Here is a 22,339-nt window from a genome sequence, read left to right on the forward strand (position 1 = left end):
CCATTCGGTTAACAAGCTGATCGGCCGGCAATGATCCACTTGTTTGACGCTGAACACATTGGAACAAGATAAATCACACCTTGGACACTCAACCAAGTGTCAAAATACGGCGTCAATCAGAACAGTAAATAGTAGAGTCATCCGAAGGTTTAATTCATAGTCTGAAGTTCTGTTAAGCTTGATATAGAGGAAGTCAAAGAGTAGAGAATTACGCAGTACGTATCATGTGAACTGATAACTAGGAACATCGCCTGTCAATTCAATGTACGTAAAACTATCACCTTAAGTTAAGTGTTCCTACGTAAAATATTACAGAAATTTCTACTGGGGTAAACATGGTAACAGCTTCAGTAGACGAGTCAGATGTTTTAATCAGTTTTTCGCGGCACTAAAAAGCTTTACTTGTGAAAGTTACCTAATCCAGCAGTCATATCAGAGATTTACAAGCTTTCCGTTGAGAAAGCTATAACTCTATCGTTCAGAGCTTTCAAAATGGTGCATTTTCAACATTCCGCGACCTTCTAGGGTTATTTAGTACATAGCGAAAGTGTTATTGCCGACAGAGTCAGACACTAAAAAAATTAATGCACATGCATTTATACCGCGTACAAGAATGCTTGTTTTTTTGAAAACGAACGACTCAACTGGTGACTAGAGACTCGCTCGGTAAAGAAATTGTATAACCTTGTCGATAAGACAAATCTTGATACATTATCTCTAGTTTCACGTCATCTTGCTTCTGTGGCGATAACATCGATAGCGAAGGTTTACCACTAGCGGCTAACCTTCTATAAATCTTGGTTCAAATTTGTGGTATCCGGCTTCCTAGAATTCCAGATCAAAGTTCAACAATTATAAAAAAGTTCACTTTACTACTAATTGAAAATGAAATTCTTCGAAGAGCGGTTTCCTGTTTACTATTTAACGCTTATCAACACATGGATTGTAACTAATAACGTAATAATAATTGGGATCGACTACAACCTATACGTAAAATAAGTAAGACGTCTTTGAAGAGATACACTCCCGACGTTTTCATGAATAAACAAGGCAAAGAAAAAAAATGAAGAATAAATAATAAATCTTTTAATTAACACTTCAATTTAAACATCAAGAAATTTAATTGGCAACTTTTGAAATTTAGATATAATTTCTTTTTTTATCATTATTGACAGGTTTTAGCAACCTTTTTGGGGTCCGAGTGCGTAACTTTCTGACTTTTTACGAGCACATGCAACCGGGACAGGCATATCAGAGGGTCTCGATGGGGTTAATCGTTAGCCGTAAAACTGCCTAAAAATATACCGTTAGCCTTAAAAATTGACAGGTTTTAATCGTTAGTTGTAAATAAAGGTTAACCGTGAAAAATTTCTTTGAACTGTGATGGCAAGAATTTAACTATTAGTCGTAAAAACCATCACCCTATGGGGCCTAAAAACTGCAGGATTAATTTTTTACCTTCATAAAATTTCATGTATTGAATAACCCGTTATGTCTTAGCAAGTGTACACTAACAGCTTACGGTTCCTCACCTATGGCAACGGTACATTGATGAGAGGAAAAGACATTCCTCTTTCTTTCTTAACTATCAAGTTATCATCCTACTTAGTGAACTGAAAATCGGTAGAAACCACTCTAAAAATCGTTGCAGCTACAACACAACAACAACAACATGGGCACGCGTGGACAATCAGTCATCGCTTCCTGTCCGTTCTTCCTTTCAAGGACCACAATAACATCATCACCCCCGTCGTGAAAGCTATTAGACGAAACCTGCAATAACCTGGTTTTGTCGGACGATGACCAAACCAATCACGATCTCAAAAGTAGTTGGACAGTTTACAAAATAGAAAAGACTTGTTCATTATTATAGCGGGTAATTTAGTGTTAACAACTGAGTTGAAAACGTAAATTGGCCACCGTAAAGGGTAAAAAAGCTGACGTTTCGAGCGTTAGCCCTATACTCTCCCACCGACTCGGAACCACAGTTTCTTTAGAAACTTTCCCACTCTTGTTCATTATTATACACTGAAAAATGCAGCATGACGTCTAAATCAGTTGTTAGCCTAGATTTTTCATGATCTGCTAGCTCTTTAAAATGCGTCCGTCTTAACTGTCAGTGAACCAATGAACATGGCAACAATTTCGGTAAAGCTAACAATTTTACGCGCTTTGTGTTTCTGATACACACGCGTCTCTGTTAAAAACCGACCCTAATTCATTCTTCAGTTTAGGAAGTCTCGCAGTTTTTGTTTTATTTTTGTTTGTTTTGTTCGGTACTTTTCCTTTTATTCCTACTTACATTTGACGGATGTAAATGAACACAATCGCTTTTCTTTCCTCTTGGGTTTTTGACTATGCGGCAGCCGCTCAACAGTTGGAAGGAAGTGATATTTCGATCAGCAAATGAAATAAGGTTGTTTAGGGCAAAATTAAAGCGTTGTTTAAATTTCCTTATCAGAAATTTGAAATGTCAAGACGTGGACCTGAAAAAAAGGAAAAAAACTGGAGGAAATGGACTTTTCAGGAGTGTTAAATGTGTAAAATTTCTCATTTCTTATCAGGAAGCATTGAGTTATTGGCTGAGTGGGTGAGGGAGAAGGCAAATCTTTCGAACTCCGGTTTTCTGTTGACATATAATAAATATATAGTTAGAAGACATGTTGTCAATAATGTAAACTTTTGAGCCAATTAAACTTCATCATGGTATCTCTGAGTGTGTTTTGTCTCTGAGTGTTTTTTTCATTCGACAAAAGGTGAGTATCTCAACGCTGTAAAGGGGCTTTCGCACACGCATTTGCACCTTGAAAATAGCGTTCACACACATTGAGTAACTAAGGGGACAGCGCAATAGCGATCAGAAATCATGATTAAAAAGGCCTACTGTTAGTTTCTAGACAGTAGGGTATGAGTATGTACAGTGGTATTCTGCGATTGGTCGACAAGCTCCACTTGCGCAACCGCACCTAAGAATAAATGAGACGAAGAAGGTCTAGGTTTGAGTTTGCTAACACTTTTCATAGTTAATCAAATCGTCTAAATCAACTTAGATTCAGTACATTGGTCTATTAAACCGCGCTATTTGTAACGAACAACTTGAATTTTCCATAACTTAAAGTGAACCATAAGGGTGGTAAAATATATGAAAAATATTATAGGGCGGCTTGAACAAAGTAGATACAACCAGTTGTAAGCTTAGAAAAGGGAACATGTTTGGCGATCACCAATCAATGGGGCATCCAATGACCAATAAAGTCACAAAAATTATCATTATCCCATGACCTTTCAAATGGCCCATGTCAATGATAGAGTGGACGACGGTTCCTTAGGATTACACTATCTAAACTCGGCACTAGCCACTTTTTGATGAGGATAATAAAGTGTTTCCGGCGATATCATGATTTCCAGTCATGTCACATAGCAAGGAAGGAAAAATGGTCATCAAGAACGTTAGCTGAAGTAAAGTTTCCCCAGTGACAGTTCCCATTACGAGTTCAAGTCTAATTTAAGATTGGAATTGCGATTTTCTCGCGCTAAACTTCCTCATCATCATGTTCGTCATCGACATCATCAAAGTCATCAGTAATAACATCACCGAATCTTTCGATGAACTGTTTCTCGAAGACATCCATTGAGTCGGCGTCAATGAGGACAAAACGAATATCGTTTAGAACGGCTTTTGGGTTTTCTCTCTCCTTTTCTTCATCGGTAATTTCGCTTGGCGTGTCTTTCGGCGGCTTCGTCGATATTTCCTTTTTATCTGTTTGCATGTGTTTCTGGTTACTTTGTTTTGACCCTTTTTTCCTTGCATCTTCTTTCTTTGTTATCGTCGGCATCCTGAGATACTCCTCCACTGCGTTTAACATGGCAAAGGCACACACATCAATAGGGGCACCAAAGATACCGGAACTAATTGCTGGTATGGCAATGGATGATAAACCGAGTTTAGAAGCCACTTTAAGACTCTGGAGGCACGCTTTCTTTAGAAGTTTCATATTTTCTGTATGTGAGTGTTTAACCCACTCGGGACCAACGGCATGAATGACAAACTTACAGGGAAGATTTCCAGCGACTGTAGGTACAGCGTCTCCAATGTGAAGCGCTTGATAGCCGCGTTTTCGCATCAACGTGTCAGATTCCCTTTCAATTTCAAGCCCACCTCTTTGGACGATCAGCTTTGCAAGACCAGCGAAGTGGGACAAAAATTCGTTCGCAGGATTCACGATTGCATCAACCTCCTCGGCAGTGATGTCTCCATAACGAAGGGAAATACACACACCATTTTCTGATCGATAACTAGAGGTTTCAAAAGAAATCATTTCTGGTGCTGCCATTGCCATTTCATGAGTACCAAGGCCAGTATCATAACTTTCCTGTTGACTCATTCCTCCTTCCACAGTTCGCCTGGCTTCTCTTACAGATACAGCATCACCATACACAAAAAACGGACCGTGTTCTTGGGGCCGGTCAATGATCACTGGGTACATAGTTCCAATGTAATCCATTAAAACTTTAGCTGAATCCTCGTCTGCACCTTTTAAGTCCAGCTCATTGATAACCATACCCTGGGTGACAGTTTTAATAAGTTCTGAAAGTTCACTGCAAGCAGTGTTGTATTTTGTAGGATCACAGTTCTGTTTAGCCTGAAGTATAACTCGAGTACCGTCATCCGAAGCGGTAATTTCCACAATAAATTTTGCATTGATTTCATCTAACTGCTTTTTAAAAAACTTCTCCATAAAACGGGAGGCATATGGATCGACTCGAAACCATCGTGCCTCTACTGTGGGATGAACACGTCCTTCCTGGTCGGCGCCGTTGACTTCATTGACAGGGATGACCTTCGCTCCGGGACTTTCATCAACTCTCGTAGCTACGATAACGTCAGATCTTCCAGACGTTGTTGGCGCCTTTCCTGCTCCGCCATTCTCGACTTCTGCGCCTTTGCTCGCCAAAGAAAGGTTGTTCAGTTGCGCATCGACTGGCTGACCTTCGCTTAGATACCTCATCACAAGAAAGTGGCATTCATTGATTTCTTTCAGCTTTCCCGTCAAAACAAACAATTTTTTATCGCACTGGATAGATACATCGATGTCCTCTTTGACGTTTTCCAAAATCTGCTTGGCTTCCTGTGGTGAAATACCCAACTCAACGGGATCCAAAATTGCGGTCACGTAAGTAAATATCTGTAGAAATTAATTAGGGAATCAATAGAGGTTTAACCTACAACTAGAATACGTTCAGAATTATATGGCTTAAGAGAAGGTATGATGCCCCGTGACAACTGAATAATTGCCTCGAGGAGTCAGCGTGCTCCAACTGGTCTTCTTCCCACTGTCAGAAAGAATTCTTAACCAACTCATATTTGGTTGCCGACTATGCAGCATGTGTGAAGACGTTACCTTGTATTGTCGAAAAATCAAACAAACAAACTCGCATGCCGTAAAGAACAGAACAGAATGAAAGAAAAACAAACCAGAAGGTGAGAAAGAAAAAAGGCACACAAACGCACAAAAAAACGGTTAAATATGTCATGAAATAAATCATGAATCGTAACGCAAAGCTGCGTTCGTTGCGTGACGCATGCATAGAGTACGCACTACAACTTACCTCGTTGGATGTTGGTCTTCTATTCCCTGAAAGCCGATCAACTTTAAGCAAAACCCCTTCAAACCTATGTTCTCCTTTCAAAACTTTCTCTACAGCTACGAAATAAAGAATGAGACACATGAAAATTTCTTATGAACGGTTCGCAGAGTTTTCAGTCCTTTACTAATTAGCATAACAGATGCAAAAGTATCAACGTATCTTACAATTCTTTACGCCATTTTCAGCACCGTGTATCCGACATGAAGCGCATTTATTGTGCCTTGTTAGGAGGAGGGCACAATTTTCCCCTTTCTTTCTAACTTATCATCCCACTTTCTCGTCTTAATAATTAATTCCCGTTCAGTGCGACGGTTGAATTTCTTTGAAACCATTGATCACACGACAGATAAATATTAAATGCTGCATGTGTAAATTACTCTTTCATGAACATTTTTTCTCTCTGGCTCCGCTGACTCCGTTAGCGGAGTAGCCCATAACTAATGGTTGAGTAAATTTTTACGAATTATAAACTACACGAGCGGCGAAAGAAAGGCTCATGTGTTTCTTTCGTTCTGGCACTTTAATATTTAACACATTCGCTTTCAAATTTTAAAAAATGCGATTTCTGCCATGCAAGTGTTCACTGAATAATTCAATAAAGCGAAGAGTTGTGTAACAAAATGAACTTACTCTCTTTCTCTTCAAATGTAATCACTGCTTTGTCTCCATTTTGAGAGAATTTCACAGATGATGCGTCGCCGCCGCCATGTTTATGCTGCTGAAAGTGAAAAACAATAGCTTCGCGTTCGGTTCCTGGAGTAATGCCTGAAACTAAGATGCTCTTTGAGATGTCTTCTGCACTAACATCCACAAAACTGGATAGATCAGAGGCCATAAAGAGTCGAATCTGCGGGAGAATCGCTTTCCCTCAAAGCTGTGTTAGGAGATTCAACCGAATCTTCCAGAAGGTAATCTAGACCGTCTCAAAACAAAGGGTCATATGAAACGCCGAACCCAGTTATGAAATTTTGCCACGCAATCCGGGGAATCCCCGTGTAATTAAGCGATAACAATGCAGTAAGGAACTTTAAAACCTAAAACTAAAATGATTTACTTGATATGCTACAGCCTTTTTCAATAGCAAACACAATTCTCAGTAATCAAATTTTACTTTCCGAAGCGTTTTCTTTTCTCAGAATTTTCCTAGACAATGACAAACCTTTCTGAGAAACATATGACCATATATGTAACAAAACAAACAGGGTGCAGCTTTCACAAGCCAATAGCGAACCATCTTAAGTGGTGGTAACCAATCAGCCTCCTGTGAAAATAAAACCTTTCTACTTTTTAGGAAACCCCGTTTCTTGGAAAAATTTGCATTTCCGTCTCTCTTACAGATCGTAAGATGTTCTTTTGAATCATAGAGAAACATGTTTCGATCTTGAGAAACTTAAAATGAATAGTTCACGGATTTTAGTCTCTGGTTTTCCAGATGGAACAAGCAAAACAACGCTAATGATATACTTCCAATCGGTGCGAGAATCTGGAGGAGGAGATGTCGAAAGCATCGAAATTGATCGCAGAACAGCCAGAATCACCTTTACAGACGCGCAAGGTAGATCATTTTGAGTTACATCTGTTAACGTTTTAGTCAATAATCTTCCTATATTCTCACTTCGTCAGTGGTTGTAATCTTACCTTTAGTGCAGAGTGACCGAAGATGACGGAAACAAAAACTGCTTATAAAAGCTTAACAGATATGAAACCGAAACTAAACTTCCTATTTTATGTTCTATTCAACGCTGGTTAAGGCCAGTATGAAAGTGCATTCGTATTTCACATAATGCTGTTTGCATTGAGCATTGGGAAAAAGAAGTTACATAAACCTTTAAAAGGTTAGCGAGGAGAAAGGCTTTGCGAAGGTTCGTAAATGTAAGTGAATTAATCCGCAAGGAATTCACGCGCTCGCTTTACAGTATTGCCTTATTTGTAAAACCTCGCCTGATAATACACGCAATAGTAGCTTCAAATCTCAAAAAAACTGATATAATTTTCATAGCAAGGCAATGCCTGTGGGTTTTCTGTCGCCGGATGCAACCTCTTTTATCGAAGTAGATAACCAATGCAGTGTATTGTTTATAAATATGCCTTCGAAGCAAGAATACTTGTTATATGAAATACTATCGTTTCAAGGAACACCACAAAAGTAAACTTCATCGTGTAACAACTGCCTCATTCATTGTTATTATCCAACTAAACTAAGTAGAGTACAAACAACGTGCAAATCGAGTGTAAATATCACGCGATATTTGGTCAGTTTGTTATTTTGTGTTGTGAAAAAAAAAAAAAACCTGTTTGACCAGTCGGCTACGTGTGCTACGCTTCTCTATCTGCTTGCTCCGCTTTCCCACCTTACAAGAAAGAAATGCATATAAGATAAAGCAGTTGGATAATATATAACTTATTAAACGTTTTGGTGCGTAGTATTGGTGAGTATTTGAACTCGTTGTTTGCATTTTGACTCGGACGCCCTCGCGATCAGTTTCATGATGAACTTGGCCACGTGCATATCCTGTTGCTTCACTTGTATTGTGAACTAATTACAATACATCGCTGTATAAACACTGTCCCCAATCGGTAAAGAAGTACGGGCTCTTCCAAATATGGCACCATTCGTTAAATGCTCAGCGATAACACATAGCAAAACGTCTAATAAGATATCTATACTTCCGGCATACTCAGTCCGCTGATTTCTAAAATCTATTCCGGAATCAATTTGAATAAGGACTCAACGACAAGTCCTATCGTAATGATATTCGCAAGACGTGCAACCTAACGACTAGTTTTTATTATTATGATTATTATTACTATTATTATTTGCAACTGACCTAGTCGCAAAAAGAGTGTGGGGCCAAATTCATACTTTTCATATTTCAATAATCAGTCAATATTGCAACGTTCGCCGCACAAAAATATTTAACAAAGAGGATTAGGTATTCTCTTTAAACATAGAAAGAAGAGTATCATTCTCTGCTTTTAGCTATAAGGTGCACTAAATGCAAGAGCTGAACAAGGAAGCGTGCAAATCTTCCTTGATTTCAAAACCATAGACATGGGGTCGTAATGACATTCACAAGTCGTGCAATCTAACAACTAATGTTTTTTGTATGTGCAAATGACCTAGTCGCAGATAGAGTGTTGAACCGACCCCACACTTTTAAGAACTGTACGCTCCAAGTTACTCGCATGCCCCAACATCAAGGAAGATCCTCCAGACTGGAGGAAAAGAGGAGAGCTTCACTGGATGAGGTGGGTCCATTTTGTTAGAAAGTACATGCTCCCTGCGGTTGAGGGATGAAGATAAGTGGTCCTGAAAATAGGACCCACTTTGATTTAAAACTAGGGGAGATCATGGCTTCTTTGTAAGCCCACACTTCAGCATGCTCACCTCATTATGTATCAGCTTATTCAATCAGATCATACCCCAAAATACGTTAGCGCTGCGCAATGAATGAAATGTTTTTGGTTAATTTTCGCACTTCTTTACATTTTTGTATTCAGGAAAACTCAATTAAGGGCCAGTGCTAATTGGCGCACAAGAATACAAAAGTTTTCTCCTTCTGTTTTTGTTTACGCTGATAAACAGCAGCCTCAAATAAAATATCTGTATTGAATGCTATAGCTCCTAAGGGTGGAGGTGCCCAGCCCTTTGTCAAACAGCCATTACTTTTCACTTTTTAACAGTATGAAAATCAAGACACTTGTCGAAACAATAGCAGACAACGAAATAGCAGTACAGAAGAACCTCCTTCCTCACAGGAGTCAGCATCTGCAGCATCAGTCCAGAGTGAATCTCCAATTCCCGAGCATTGCATAATCGAAGTAACTGGTTTGCCAGATGGTGCATCTGAGGATTTGGTAACAAACTACTTTGAAAACGTCAGACGTTCTAAAGGGGGTCCTGTGTCTTCCGTAGTCATGACACCCGAACTTCGAAAGTGCCTGGTCACCTTTGAATCTCCTGATGGTAAGGCTGAATGATGAAAAATTCACGTTATTAAATTTAATATTTTATTCCAAAAAAGTGTTCGTAAAGGTTTAAATTCAACCCTTTTAGATGCAGAGAGGACAACAAATCATTCATCTCACGTTTTGAGCGGAGCAAGATTACAAGTCTCCCTGTTTGTGGAGGGTGAAAGTGCCGACGAATTCGGTGAAAACGAAGGAGAAGACCAAGACTTGGACGAGGAAGATAGCATCACCATTATTGTTAGCGACATCCCGTCGTCTACCTCAGAAGATGCAGTGACTTTCTACTTTGAGAATTCTAGACGATCAGGAGGAGGCGATGTCTCCGAGATCCATTACAAAGATAGCGGGGAAGCAGTGATAACTTTCTCTGAGGTGAAAGGTACATAGTACTTTCCTTGAAAAGTCGTCAAGGTGACAGATTTATTGATGAGTTCAGGTCTTTCTTGAGAAAAAGGAAACAAGTTCAAAGCTAATGCATGAGAAATAATTCGGTCTCATGATGGTTGGTGACGGGAGACGAGAGGTTCTTCATCGTCACTAATATTGCAACTACAGCAGTTCCCGAGATACTCAATTTCTTAAACAGCTTAAATTGCAAGTTTGCTTTGGATATCAACCCGTCACTTACTATTATTTATAAACTGATAAGAATTTTTTCTATGTATCAGTTGCGATCTAATTTCTTTCGCGGTATAAGAACATTCTCAAATTGGCTGAGTCCCCAACAAGTGGCCTCACAATATTGGTCAGTCATTTGGTAGCTGCGCCAAGCCTAGTACGCCTACGTCGAAGCTAGATAGATTATTCTCCAAGTTACTTTTGAAGATTACCGTATTGATAGCTTCCCGTTTACTGAGTTACCTATATTTGCCCAGTCATTTGCTGACAGTTTTTTGAAAAACTAGCTTGAAAAGGTAATATGGATATACTGGTTTTATACTAGTGGTATAAAAGTAAGCCCCCTATCCTTTGCACTTTTTTTGAGCTGCATGGATAGCAAGGACTGGTGAGCTCTCTCTTGACGAGAATGTCCAAATTTGCTCACAGATCCACAACACAATTCAGGAAAACAAGTAGTATTTATTTAAATATTTTGATTACAGTTAAATTTTAAATCGTAATGTTTATTACAGACCTGCAGCGCCTTCTCGAGGAGCCACACAAAATTGACGGCCACATAATAACAGTAATACGACAGCCTCCTCCGAAAAAAGTGCCTCTTGATCCATTAAGAGTTCATGTTCAAGGACTTAGCGTAACAACCTCTAAAGATTGTTTGTCCTTTTATTTGGAAAAGTTTGCTGATGTTGAAGTTGAAGAGGTGTATCTTGGTGTAAAGAATAATGCCCTGGCAGTTTTTGAAAGTGAACCAGGTAATTATGATGGTTCGACTAAATAACAATATAATGGCTATCTCGTTCTTGAAGTTGATTCATATGCAAAAAGAAGTATTTTAGTACTATAAGCGTAAAAGAAAAAAAGAAGTAACGTGAATAAACATCCAGTTGCGACTCGCAAATTTAGGGTGTAGTACTGGTTTTGGAGTGTTTTTATTGCTTAATCATTCTCAACCATTTTTTCTAAACTTTGTTATACTTCAAGCCACATTTACCTTGGACAACACTTTTATTCGTTCCTTGTTCTGGTTGATATATCTTTAATAGAAGTTACAAGTTACAGTAGGAAACACCGATCTTCATGTGTGTTAATTGAAAAATTGGTAAGCTCTTTATGTCAAAACTAGTCAAAATCTTTACACTGTCAATTACACACGTGGTAATATCACTGTTCTCCACATATTATCTATTTCAGACTTTGAATCACTCTTGCATAAAGTTAACAAAGACAAAAAAGGCCTAGAGGGAAAGAAACCTCGCCTAGAAAGAGTACCAGTCTGTTCATGTATTCTGGTCACGGGATTGAAGAGAGAATCAAGCGATCACACCATTGATCTTTATTTTGACAACGAGAAGCGGAGTGGCGGAAGGGATGTCAGCAGAGTGGAAAGGATTAGAAAAGACCAGGCTTTGGTACATTTCGAGGATCACACAAGTAAGAAATATCTATTGATGTATTAAAAAATGTATTATTGTTATTTTAATTTTTCTTCTTCTTCTTCTTCCTCTTCTTCCTCTTCTTCTTCTTCTTCTTCTTCTTCTTCTTCTTCTTCTTCTTCTCCCTCTTCCTCTTTTTCTTCTTCTTCTTCTTCTTCTTTTTCTTCTTCTTCCTCTTTCTCTTCCTCTTCTTAATCCTCTTCTTCTACTTCTTCTTCTACTTCTTCTTCTACTTCTTCTTCCTCTTCCTCTTCCTCTTCCTCTTCCTCTTCCTCTTCCTCTTCCTCTTCCTCTTCCTCTTCCTCTTCCTCTTCCTCTTCCTCTTCCTCTTCCTCTTCCTCTTCCTCTTCCTCTTCCTCTTCTTCTTCTTCCTCTTCTTCCTCTTCCTTTTGTTCTTCCTCTTCTTCTTCCTCTTCTTCTTCTTTTTCTTCTTCTTCCCCCTCTTCTTCTTCTTCTTCTTCTTCTTCTTCTTCTTCTTCTCTTTCTTCTTCCTCCCCTTTCTCTTCCTCTTCTTCTTTCTCTTCTTCTTCCTCCTCCTCCTCCTCTTCTCCTTTTTCTTCTACTTCTTCTTCCTCTTTTTCTTCCTCTTCTTCGCCCTCTTCTTTCTCTTCCTCCTTGTACCTATGTAGTAGCCCATCTGTACTTGGAACTGGTCATCATTAAACGCCTGTGGGGTCGGAGGATATTGGTTGTTCCTCAATTATTTATTTTCTCATGTAATTTATTTGCCCCCCCCCCCCATAAGGCTTTGTAGTATTCTCATGACTCCCCTTCACTGAAAGTTAGAATTTTCATAATTTCCCTCCCATTTTGGTAATGTGCAAATACCATTCTTAATCTATGTAGATAAATTTCCCCTAGACAGAATGAAGGAGAACAGCAAGTTACCTTTTATATCTGTGTGGCTTGTGAGCCTGATAAAATGAAATTTTAGCTTTAAATACATATTTTTCCACATTTTACCAGTTTAATTTAATAACTGACCCCAAAAGAAAACCTTGGCCGGCGTAGCCAGGATCACAAAGGATGAAGAGAGGAGAGCGGGGATGAATGGGATAAAAGAAACCCTCAGTTTTTTATAGTCCCCACTCTAAACTCTATCAGCAACGTCTAAATCTTCCTCCCCCTTCGTTACTCCTGAAAGCCATGTTGTTCCCCCTTAAACTTCAGCCCCCCCTTCCCCCCCCCCCCCTCTCCTGGCGGTAAATGATGAGTGGTCCCTAAGGTCATCTTTTGTTTTTATGGAAAAAACCGTCAATAGGTACGCCATCTGCTTGTTCTATTACTTATACGACATATGGGCGAAACAAAGTGGCAAATTGGCATGCATGGGATTTAATATTGCATAATTCTTCAGTTACAAACAATTATCACAGTACAGCTATGCTTGTTAGGTATCTCGAAGACATCTGTGAGGCAACAATTTTTTGAACAATGATTTGGAAAGTGTTTTGCTTTTTAAGTTAAGAGCTAACTACCGAGGTTGGCAACCAAGCAAAAGTGTGTTCAGTGGAAGTATCGACAAGAGTATATTGCATTGGACGCTGTATAATATGGGCTTTGAATCTTTATTTGATCGGTACGTGGCTGTAGGTATGTTGTTTATTAATAATACTGAAAGAATACTGAAGGGTTTCTTCTATTCAGGTGTTCAAGATGTCATTGCAAGAAGCCAGAGACAGGCACACAAAATTGATGGAGTCGAGTTAGAAGTGACGCCCTATTACCCTTTCCTCGAAAACGCAGCATCTAAGGGAATGGAGGTGACGTTTGATCCGGATATTTACAAATATATCAAGGATCATCACAAGAGTGAACTGCAAACGTTACTCACGAAGTACAGTGTAGAGGCTGAATTCTCAGATGGCTTGATCCTTAACATTTCTCCCGTGGATAGCAAATGCGACCCTTCATGGGAAGAAGGGGCAGAGAGTTTAAAGAGTTTCCTGTTCAATTTCATAAAGACTGAAATGTCCGTTCCGTCCGAAATATTTGATGAGGTCTCAAAACGCTGGCAACTTCAATGTTCCTCGCAGGGAACAACCAATTTTCTGCTCCTATTTGATAACCATAGAAGACAAGCCGTAATTCTAGGCAAGAAGACTGTCGTGGAGCAAGAAGAGGAAAAACTGAAGGAAATGATTACGAAAGTAAAGGAAGATTCAGAGCTGATGAAGTCTGTGGTTGAGGTCGTGGAAACTAATTATACAAAGTCCAGACTTACTTTACTCGAGATGTCAGGCCTATGTAACGAGCTTGCCGACAAATACCGTCATTTAAGTATTAATGTTGACAGTGTTGGAGAAAAGCTGTGTTTCAAGGGTCCAAGAAAAAACATCCAAGAAGTCAAACTTGAAGTGGTCACATTTATCTCAAAAGTAATTGAACGAACGACTGAACAACCAACCGGCATCATAGATGTTTTGAGGCAACAACGCGTTTCAACATTCATACAAGAACTGTTTAAAAAGAAATCTATTCAGGCCGTGGTACTTCTCGACCAGGGGAGAAGTTTAAACGAAGTCCAAGTGGTCGGCGTTGATGTAAGGAACGCGAAAGAAGCAGAAGCTATTTTACAGGATTCCATCATGGAAAAAAGTATCCATCTAACACCTGAAAATACCCAAGTCACCAATAGTCGTGAATGGAAAGACTTCCAGTTGTCGATGACATCAAAGTTTAAAGTTGAAATAGCTCTTGACGCCTCTGTAAGCAACGTGTGGATCAGAGGTATCACAGACGATGTTGGGGAATGTTCAGATCAAGTACAGAAGTTTCTGGAAAAGAACACCATATTTCACAACGTTGTCCAAGTTGAAGAGGGAACAGCAAGATTTATAGCAACGTTGTGGAAAAAGAAGCTTGAAGCCATAAAAGGTGAACTTTCCAACTGCTACGTTGACATGAGAGCAACATCCGACTACTCGGGGATAGAGGTTTCCGGCACCGCCGAAGGAATGGCAAAGTGTGTTCCTCAAATTCATGATCTCATTGGTGCTGTTCAGAAAGAGTGTATTCCAGTTGACAAACCAGGAATGAAGAAATTTTTTAAAGACGGCAAAGGACAAGGCATCCTAAAATCTGTTGAGGATTCAAACAAGTGTGTTATTTTGACTAGTGTAAACAACGAAGTCGAAAGCGTTCCTGATTTCTCAAGAGAAGATGAACACTTTCAGTCAGCTGCAGAATTTGTTTGCAGCTGTTCAACAAAACATGGAAAGAAAATTTCAGTGATGAAAGGTGATATTACCAAGGATCGTGTGGACGCCATAGTGAATGCAGCTAACGAAAGATTACAGCACATAGGGGGTGTCGCGGCAGCAATCGTGAGAGAAGGCGGCAGAGATATTCAAGACGAATGCGATACTTTCATCAGACGGAATGGTACTCTACTTGAGGGCCATGTATTTGTTTCTGGCGCGGGAAAGTTGCTCTGTAGTAAAGTCATCCATGCTGTCGGGCCTAAGTGGAGTCCTGCGGCAGAGAAGAAGAGACAGAAAGAGGAAGTAACGCAAGAAGAGCGGTATCTCAAACAAGCTATTAGGAATGTTCTGGCAGAAGCAAAACATCTTACATCACTGGCCATTCCAGGTGTCAGTTGTGGTATTTACGGCTTCCCTCGTGATCTCTGTGCTAAGATTATATTAGACACTGTACTCGAGTTCTGCGAAAAAAATTCAAACTGCCGTCTGTCAGAAATTCATCTCATCGACAAAGATGACCAGACTGTTCAGGCTTTCGAGGGAGAATTTAAGGAAAGATTTGCTGACGAACAGACGTTTCGCGCCCGTAAAGTTGGAAAATCTTTCTCTGGCTCCGCACCTAGCAACTCTGGTTATGGCCGTGCTGCTCAAGTGAAGACGGTGCGCACTTCACGATCATTTGTGACCCAAGGAATTCGCGTAACAGTAAAGAGCGGAGATCTTGCGGACGAACAGGTGAGCAGTTGCAGAATAATGAATCATTTAAATCTATAAAGGCCTTTCTAATATCATAAAACAACGGTGTGCTAACAAATTATAACAACCTCGCCTCGTTTGTCTAAAAAGAGGATAAACCGGCATTACATTAAAGGAAGTATTTTATCTCTGGCTATGCTTCTTCGACAAAGGCACACGTCTACTAGTGACGATTGTAAAAATTGATGGCTAAGGTACTTTTCTTTTGATTGTTTAGGCCGATATTTTAGTTGGAACAGCGGCATCAAATCTAAATTTGTCTCAGAATCCTTGTGCCAAGGCACTCAGTCAAAGAGCAGGACCAGCATTGCAAAAAGAATGTGACAAAATAGGGCAGGTCGCTGTTGGTGATATTGCTGTTGTCGATCAACCAGGAAACCTCAAATGCAAAGCAGTTTTCTTTGCCGTATGCTCCGAGTGGCAAGGTGGAAAAGGAAAAAAGGTATTCAAATTTTATTTCTGTTTCTGTTAATCAATTAGAAAAACTTTATTAGCATCGGAGTGGCTAAGTATTGACAGATAGCTGATCGACAGATTAGCCGATGGACTATATGATCCATGCGTAAGCGAGCTTGTGGTCATGACTGACAAAGTACTTCCACGAGAAATTAAAATAATGGCCCTCTGCATTAAGTGCATTTGGTTTATTTCTGAGGTATTTCGTCATGAGAAATCTCTTTAAGTAAAATACAAGTCCTCGCGAGCTGCTCCTAAACTTTGGAACAGATTGCCATCAAATATAAGAGCAGTAAATGATCTTAATTGTTTTAAAAACACTTCTTAAAACACATCTCTTTAGACAGGCATTTTCATGTTTACTTTTACTGTTCATTTTCATACTTTTTTTCTTTATTTAGTCAGTCAAATTGTATATTCTTAGCCTTTTATAGTTCGTTTTCATATTTTATTTTGCTTAGTCTTATTGTATAGCGCATTAGATCATATCCACATGTATTTTGCGCTATACAAGTAATAAATTATTAATTATTAGCTGCATAACTAGCATTCGTCTGTTTGAATATAAAAGGGAAGTAAAGTAAAATTTCTCGCGAGTTACATAAATGGCATTCGTCTGTTTGAACATAAAAGGGAAGTTATTCTTTCGAGTATTAAAATGTCATGTGAGATTTCCGAGAATTAACTCGGTATTATTGCGCTCACGGCTATCAGTCAGAAAATGAAGTCATCGTGTTCATTGATGTATAGGTAACTGATACCTGGCAACCTCTGCATTTTCAGGTTCTGAAGAGGCTAATCAGAAAATGCCTTGAAGAGGCGACAAAAGCTGGAGTGGAATCTATTGCATTTTCTGCCATTGGAACAGGAATACTTGCATTTCCCCGTGATGAGGTTGCAGAAATCTATTTTGATGAGGTAACATCTCACAATAAAAAAAACCCGTCAACTACTCTTAAACAAGTCAGGTTTCTTCTCTATGACAAAGACTATTCAACTATCCAAGCCTTCGAAGAGGAGTTAAAAAGAAGAAATATGGAAAACGCGCCTATTCCGGTCAAGAAAGCCGCGCACCCAATTGAAATTCAATCCGCGAATAACCTCTCTTCGGCTGTCTATGCATCTTCTTCTCCTAACATGACATTTTCGCCACTACGAGAACGACGGCCAGATCACTTGGAAACTAATGTTGGAGCAGTGTGTTTCCAAGCCCAACCAGGCGACATTACTGACGAGAGAACGGATGCCATCGCCATCATAACTAACCCTGATCTAGATGTGAAGAGGGGAGGTGGTGCAGGTGCAGCAATTCTCAGGAAAGGAGGTGACTCCATTCAAAGAGAGTGTCAGTCGTATGGTCCACAATTACCGGGATCAGTTGTAGTTACAAAAGCAGGTAACTTAAATGCAAGGTTTATCTTCCACATAGTCCTTCCTCAACCTCTAAACAACAAAAGCATCAAATTATCAGTAATGAAGTGTCTTCGAGAGGCTGAGAAAAGGGGTCTTTCATCGATCTCATTCCCTGTAATTGGAACAGGTAATCTTGGTGTTACAGCAAAGTCCTGCGCGGAGACAATGTTATCCGCAGTTTGCGACTTTAACAATCACCAGCCTGCTTCTTTGAAGCTCCTTAAGCTGATCATTTTCCAAAAAGAAATGATTAAAGACGTCCGTCAGGCAATTGAAGAAGCATCCGGACAAGCACCAGACGACAAACCTGGAGTTTTTCGACGAGTTTTCTCCACAGTTAGTGGTTTCCTTGGCTTCGGGGAGAAGGACACTGAGCTTTCAAAGAGCTTTCAAAAAGATGCCAACAACACTCTCCACCTTGCAATTTTTGCTGGTTGTAAAGAGGACATTCAAGGAGCAACTCGCCGCATAAACGAAATTATGAAAGAGAACTCAACGACGCAGATTATTGAGCATGAAGCTGTCACTACATTCTCTGGAGATAATTTCCGCAAGATTCACACCCTTGAGCAAATACACGATGTTTCAGTTTCTGTCGAGAAATATGTAGGGCGCATTGTAATTCGTGGACAGCCTTCAGACATTCTTAACGTTTCAGGCGAGATCCATACGATTTTGCATAACTTGAAAGAAGAAGAACACGAACGCAGGCGAGCTGAGGCGTTGTCAAAGGATATTAGATGGATGAACCATGATGGCGATAAATTTGTGGAATACGGAAGCCTCATAAATGCAAAGATCGAAGCTGCCTATTATCAGAAGAAACCTGGAGTGACCATAACTTCTGAAGAGGAAGAAGATTTCCAAATTGATTTCAGCTCAATGACAATGACCGATCCGCGTGGCGTTGCCACTTCAGTCCAGAGAATTGATCTGCGAAAAGGTAGGACAATAAACTTTGGTTCTTAATTGGACGAGTACATCAAAGCTCATCCATGAATACGACTCTAACTCGAGAATCTTTCATTCGTGAATTATAATCTACACCAGTGTTATACTGGTATTGGTTTGTATTTGCATTGCAGGGAGAAAGTTGTCATCTGCTATCACATTAATGATGAAGATTAACAAAAAGGGACACGAATGGTGGCATGAATATATCACTGGTAGACTTTCTTGTCAGTTTGAATTCAGACCTGAACAGAAAAAGGTTGTTTTATAAACAGCATCATATGCGTTTGTAATTCACTTTGCAGCTGTGTCTAATAACATGTAAACTAAATTTAGTGATTGTTCAAGTAATTTTCCGCTTAAATTGAGAACGCCACAAGAAGTCAAATCCTTACAGAGAAGAGAAACACATTTTGGAGCCCCCAGAAAAGAGCTAACCCGAATTAAGCATTTCTTCCTTCCCTCTCTAAAGATAACACTACTACCGAATTTGGATTAAACTCTACCGGTACTATTTGAATTACACTAACACTTACCATAATCATTTTCCTTCCACAAGGGGTTCTGCTTCCTGCTTACTGGATTCCACAACCAAAAGACTCCCAGGGCGTAGAAATGACTGTACACCTTGTTGAGCTGGATCCTGAGAAAGACTCACAGCAGTACAAGAGAGTTCAGGACCGATTCCAGCAAACCTGTTCCGGCAACCAAATTGTAAAGATAGAACGAGTTCAAAATCCAGCTATCTTTGGCTCGTACATGATCCGAAAACAGAAGATGGATGAGACTAAGGGAAGCAACGAGCAGTGGTTATTTCACGGAACTCCGGGTAATAACTGCAAATTAATAAATCACACAGGTTTCAACAGAAGCTTTCATGGCAAAAATGGTGAGTAACTTATTTTCGATTTTAAAGACAAAAAGGAAAGAAAGAATTGGAACAAAAAGCCCAATTATGAGCCCTAATTCGCAAAATAGTATTCGATCCCGCAAATTTCCTTATGCTACACGGCAATATGCAACAATGTGTAACTGTATCATTATGCTGTTAATTAAGATACCTCGTTTTTACAACCTCGCTTCCTTCATTATATTTCCCATGTGTAGATATTTGTATGAAAAGGAAGCCACAGTTAAACATCAAAATTATTAAATTATTTTTGTTTTTGTTTTTCATGTTTGACTTGCTTATTCTCAGAATTCATCATAAGTCTTCTCAACCAGGATAGGCCACTGTTATCATTTAATTCCTTTAGCACTTGAGCTCTCGATAACTCGGTAGTCAATGAGGCATACACTTACTAAGCAAAACTGCTGGGTTTCGAACCCTGTGACAAGCGAATTTTAAAATTCTCCTTGACCTTTCAGCAACCGTGTATGGAAATGGCGTGTATTTTGCTGAAGATGCCTCGTACTCAGCTCGGTCAACCTATTCACCACCCGACGCGAATGGTCTGCGGTACATGTATTATAGTCGAGTCCTGGTTGGTGAGTATACGCAAGGAAAGCAAGGTCTCCTCACGCCTCCAGCAAAGAATCCAAATGATCCAACTGACATCTATGATAGCGTGGTGGATCAAATCCCCAACCCGAAAATCTTTGTTGTGTTCTATGACTGGCAGTGCTACCCAGAGTACTTGATTACCTTTCGCTGACCCGCACACGGTTTTCGGCGCTGTTTAGTGTGACACAACATGTGCTTCTTTTAATAACTAGGAAACAACAACACTAAGATATTTGGCCGACATTTCAATGGGTAGATGTCGTTAGTCTCCCCATTTTAAAGCTTGTTTTGTTTTATTTGTTTTTCCTTTTTTCGTTCTTTTGTTATTTGTTTGTTTTTGTTATCATTACTATTATTTTTTTATTTTATCATTGTACTCTAAACATTGAGTATTATCTTTATTTCAAGTGCTAAAATCTATTTACAATGGAATCTATAATTCTTTTTTTTTTTACATATGTCGATAACAATGAAAATTTTAAATATGAATACATTGCCAATATATTTGCCAAGGAAAAAACATAAATACATTTTTTTCTCCTCATTTCGTCCTTTTGTTTTTTGTTTGTTTTTATTATTATTATCATTATTATTATCATCATCATTCATTTGTGTTGTAATAGTGAGCCGACTCACCGTAGACTTGAATTTTTTCCGCGTATCAGAAATTACGATATATTATAGATCGTGCACGGATAACGAAAATATTTGTGTGAACTTTGTTTTTCCTATTTTTTTTCGTTCTATTATTCTTTTATTTGGTTGTTATTGGTTGTTATAGCGAGCCGACTTCATTTAGATTTGAATTTTTGCGCATCATAGATCGCGCACGGATGTAGAAATCGTGCAGCGACACTTGTTTAGCTTACTATAGTAGGACTACTTATTCAAAAGTGCCATATTTGTTTTGAACTTTCCTGAACACCCGGCAAAATTATCTAGATGTATGGTGAATCACAGATGAATGATAATCTTGTGGGATAATAGCTGCTGCTAAATATTAGCCACCTGAATTAAGCTTGAACATCCCGTCAATATGAGTTTGTACGGCTCCGTGAGGAAACATCAAAATCGTTCCTCCTGAGGTAGCTCTATCCACCGCAGGTGTCGTTCAGCAACGTTATGACTGAGTAGAGGGGAAGGGGGCGTGGGAGAACTTTTGGTAGTTTAAGCCAAGCTTTCAGTCGAAAAAGATGATTGAAAAAAGAATGAGCAAAACCCAACAGGTATTTGGCAGTGAAACAGAGAGTTGAGAAAGACTGTGAGATTGCGTATACTTTAGCATAGTTTAGCAATATTCGCAGCGTTGGCCATAATTTCCGGTTACCTCAGTTATTCTTTCTTTGTAGGAAATAGGAAAAAAAAACAGAAAGCGAGTTAACGAATATAGTAAAAAAAGTGTAGAGTAAATCAATTTTTTCTATTTTTAACCATCTTATTGTAGTGGAATTTTTAATTGCTTTCGATTTAAGCCATATCATCTCATCAAGAGAATATAATCGCATGTAACCTGCGATTAGGGCCTTTTGTCCTGCTGTTTTCAATGTTAGTAGGTTTGCTAGTTTGTTTGGTTGTTCGCTTGCTTGATTGTGTTCTTTGTTTCCTACGCGGAAAGCATCAGCGACCAAATGGCGGGGTTTAAGAGATGGGAACGGTGGGCAGGTTCGATACAGGTGACATCTTGAATCGCTTTTTATAATGTTCATGTACACATTATTACAATAACTGAAATAATGTCACTGATAAGTGAAAGAATTTAAAAACAAGAAGACGCAGTCCAATGACACATTCACGATGAAAAAGTGTTGGTACCCAGTTGTTTAATTCTCTAAGGGTTGAATTGTACGAAATCCTTAGAATATACACTTTTAAGCTTCCAAGTGAGGCCTTAGCGATTGTATTTGGTTGATTTTTCGTATAAGGTTTCGCTGATCCACGTCTTGCAACGTTCTAAATCAACTTTAAAATGCATAACTAGTCGTTTTCTTTTTCTATAAAAACGTTCTTGTAACGAGGTGTACACGAACATCCAAAACATTGAGTTTAAATATAATGACGTGGAGGAATACGACTGTACAGCTGAAGATAACATACCATGGCTACATGTGTAACGAATTGGTTTAACATGTAACTTTATGAAGCTGTCTCTTGGACAAGCTGCACAGCTTGTCCATAGCTAGACTCCAGTCTTAAGTCAAATAATAAAATTATCACTTGGAATGAAGGACGTTATCATTGTTTTTCAGTCTCTCGTCAGCACTGACGTAAAATCCCATGTTTTTTTTTTGGTTTTCCTTTAAAACGTACACACCAGGAAACCTAATCTTCTTCAGCAGTGTAAATAACCAACCAGGACATAAATATCGAAAAAACTTGGTGAA

At 39.2% G+C, this 22,339-nt stretch overlaps 2 protein-coding genes across 2 annotated transcripts; one reads left to right on the top strand and one right to left on the bottom strand.

Annotated features, from left to right (window-relative positions):
* Positions 1-2,648: 2,648 nt before the first annotated feature.
* Positions 2,649-6,697, bottom strand: LOC131774562 (uncharacterized). Its single transcript, XM_059090610.2, has 3 exons — positions 6,280-6,697; positions 5,611-5,705; positions 2,649-5,186 (listed from the first exon to the last, which is right to left on the bottom strand). Exons 1-3 carry the CDS (start codon positions 6,482-6,484, stop codon positions 3,534-3,536), a joined length of 1,953 nt encoding a protein of 650 aa, XP_058946593.2. The 5' UTR covers positions 6,485-6,697; the 3' UTR covers positions 2,649-3,533.
* A 286-nt stretch (positions 6,698-6,983) lies between these two features.
* On the top strand, positions 6,984-22,182 carry LOC131774559 (protein mono-ADP-ribosyltransferase PARP14-like). The gene is made up of 11 exons (XM_066162950.1): positions 6,984-7,204; positions 8,774-8,898; positions 9,334-9,616; positions 9,707-10,000; positions 10,755-10,994; positions 11,434-11,673; positions 13,323-15,613; positions 15,852-16,076; positions 16,874-18,446; positions 19,014-19,343; positions 19,823-22,182. Exons 1-11 carry the CDS (start codon positions 7,045-7,047, stop codon positions 20,107-20,109), a joined length of 6,048 nt encoding a protein of 2,015 aa, XP_066019047.1. The 5' UTR covers positions 6,984-7,044; the 3' UTR covers positions 20,110-22,182.
* The last annotated feature ends 157 nt before the right edge of the window (positions 22,183-22,339 follow it).

This window comes from Pocillopora verrucosa, chromosome 3, assembly GCF_036669915.1.
Source record: "Pocillopora verrucosa isolate sample1 chromosome 3, ASM3666991v2, whole genome shotgun sequence".
In the NCBI taxonomy this organism is placed as follows: Eukaryota; Metazoa; Cnidaria; class Anthozoa; order Scleractinia; family Pocilloporidae; genus Pocillopora; species Pocillopora verrucosa.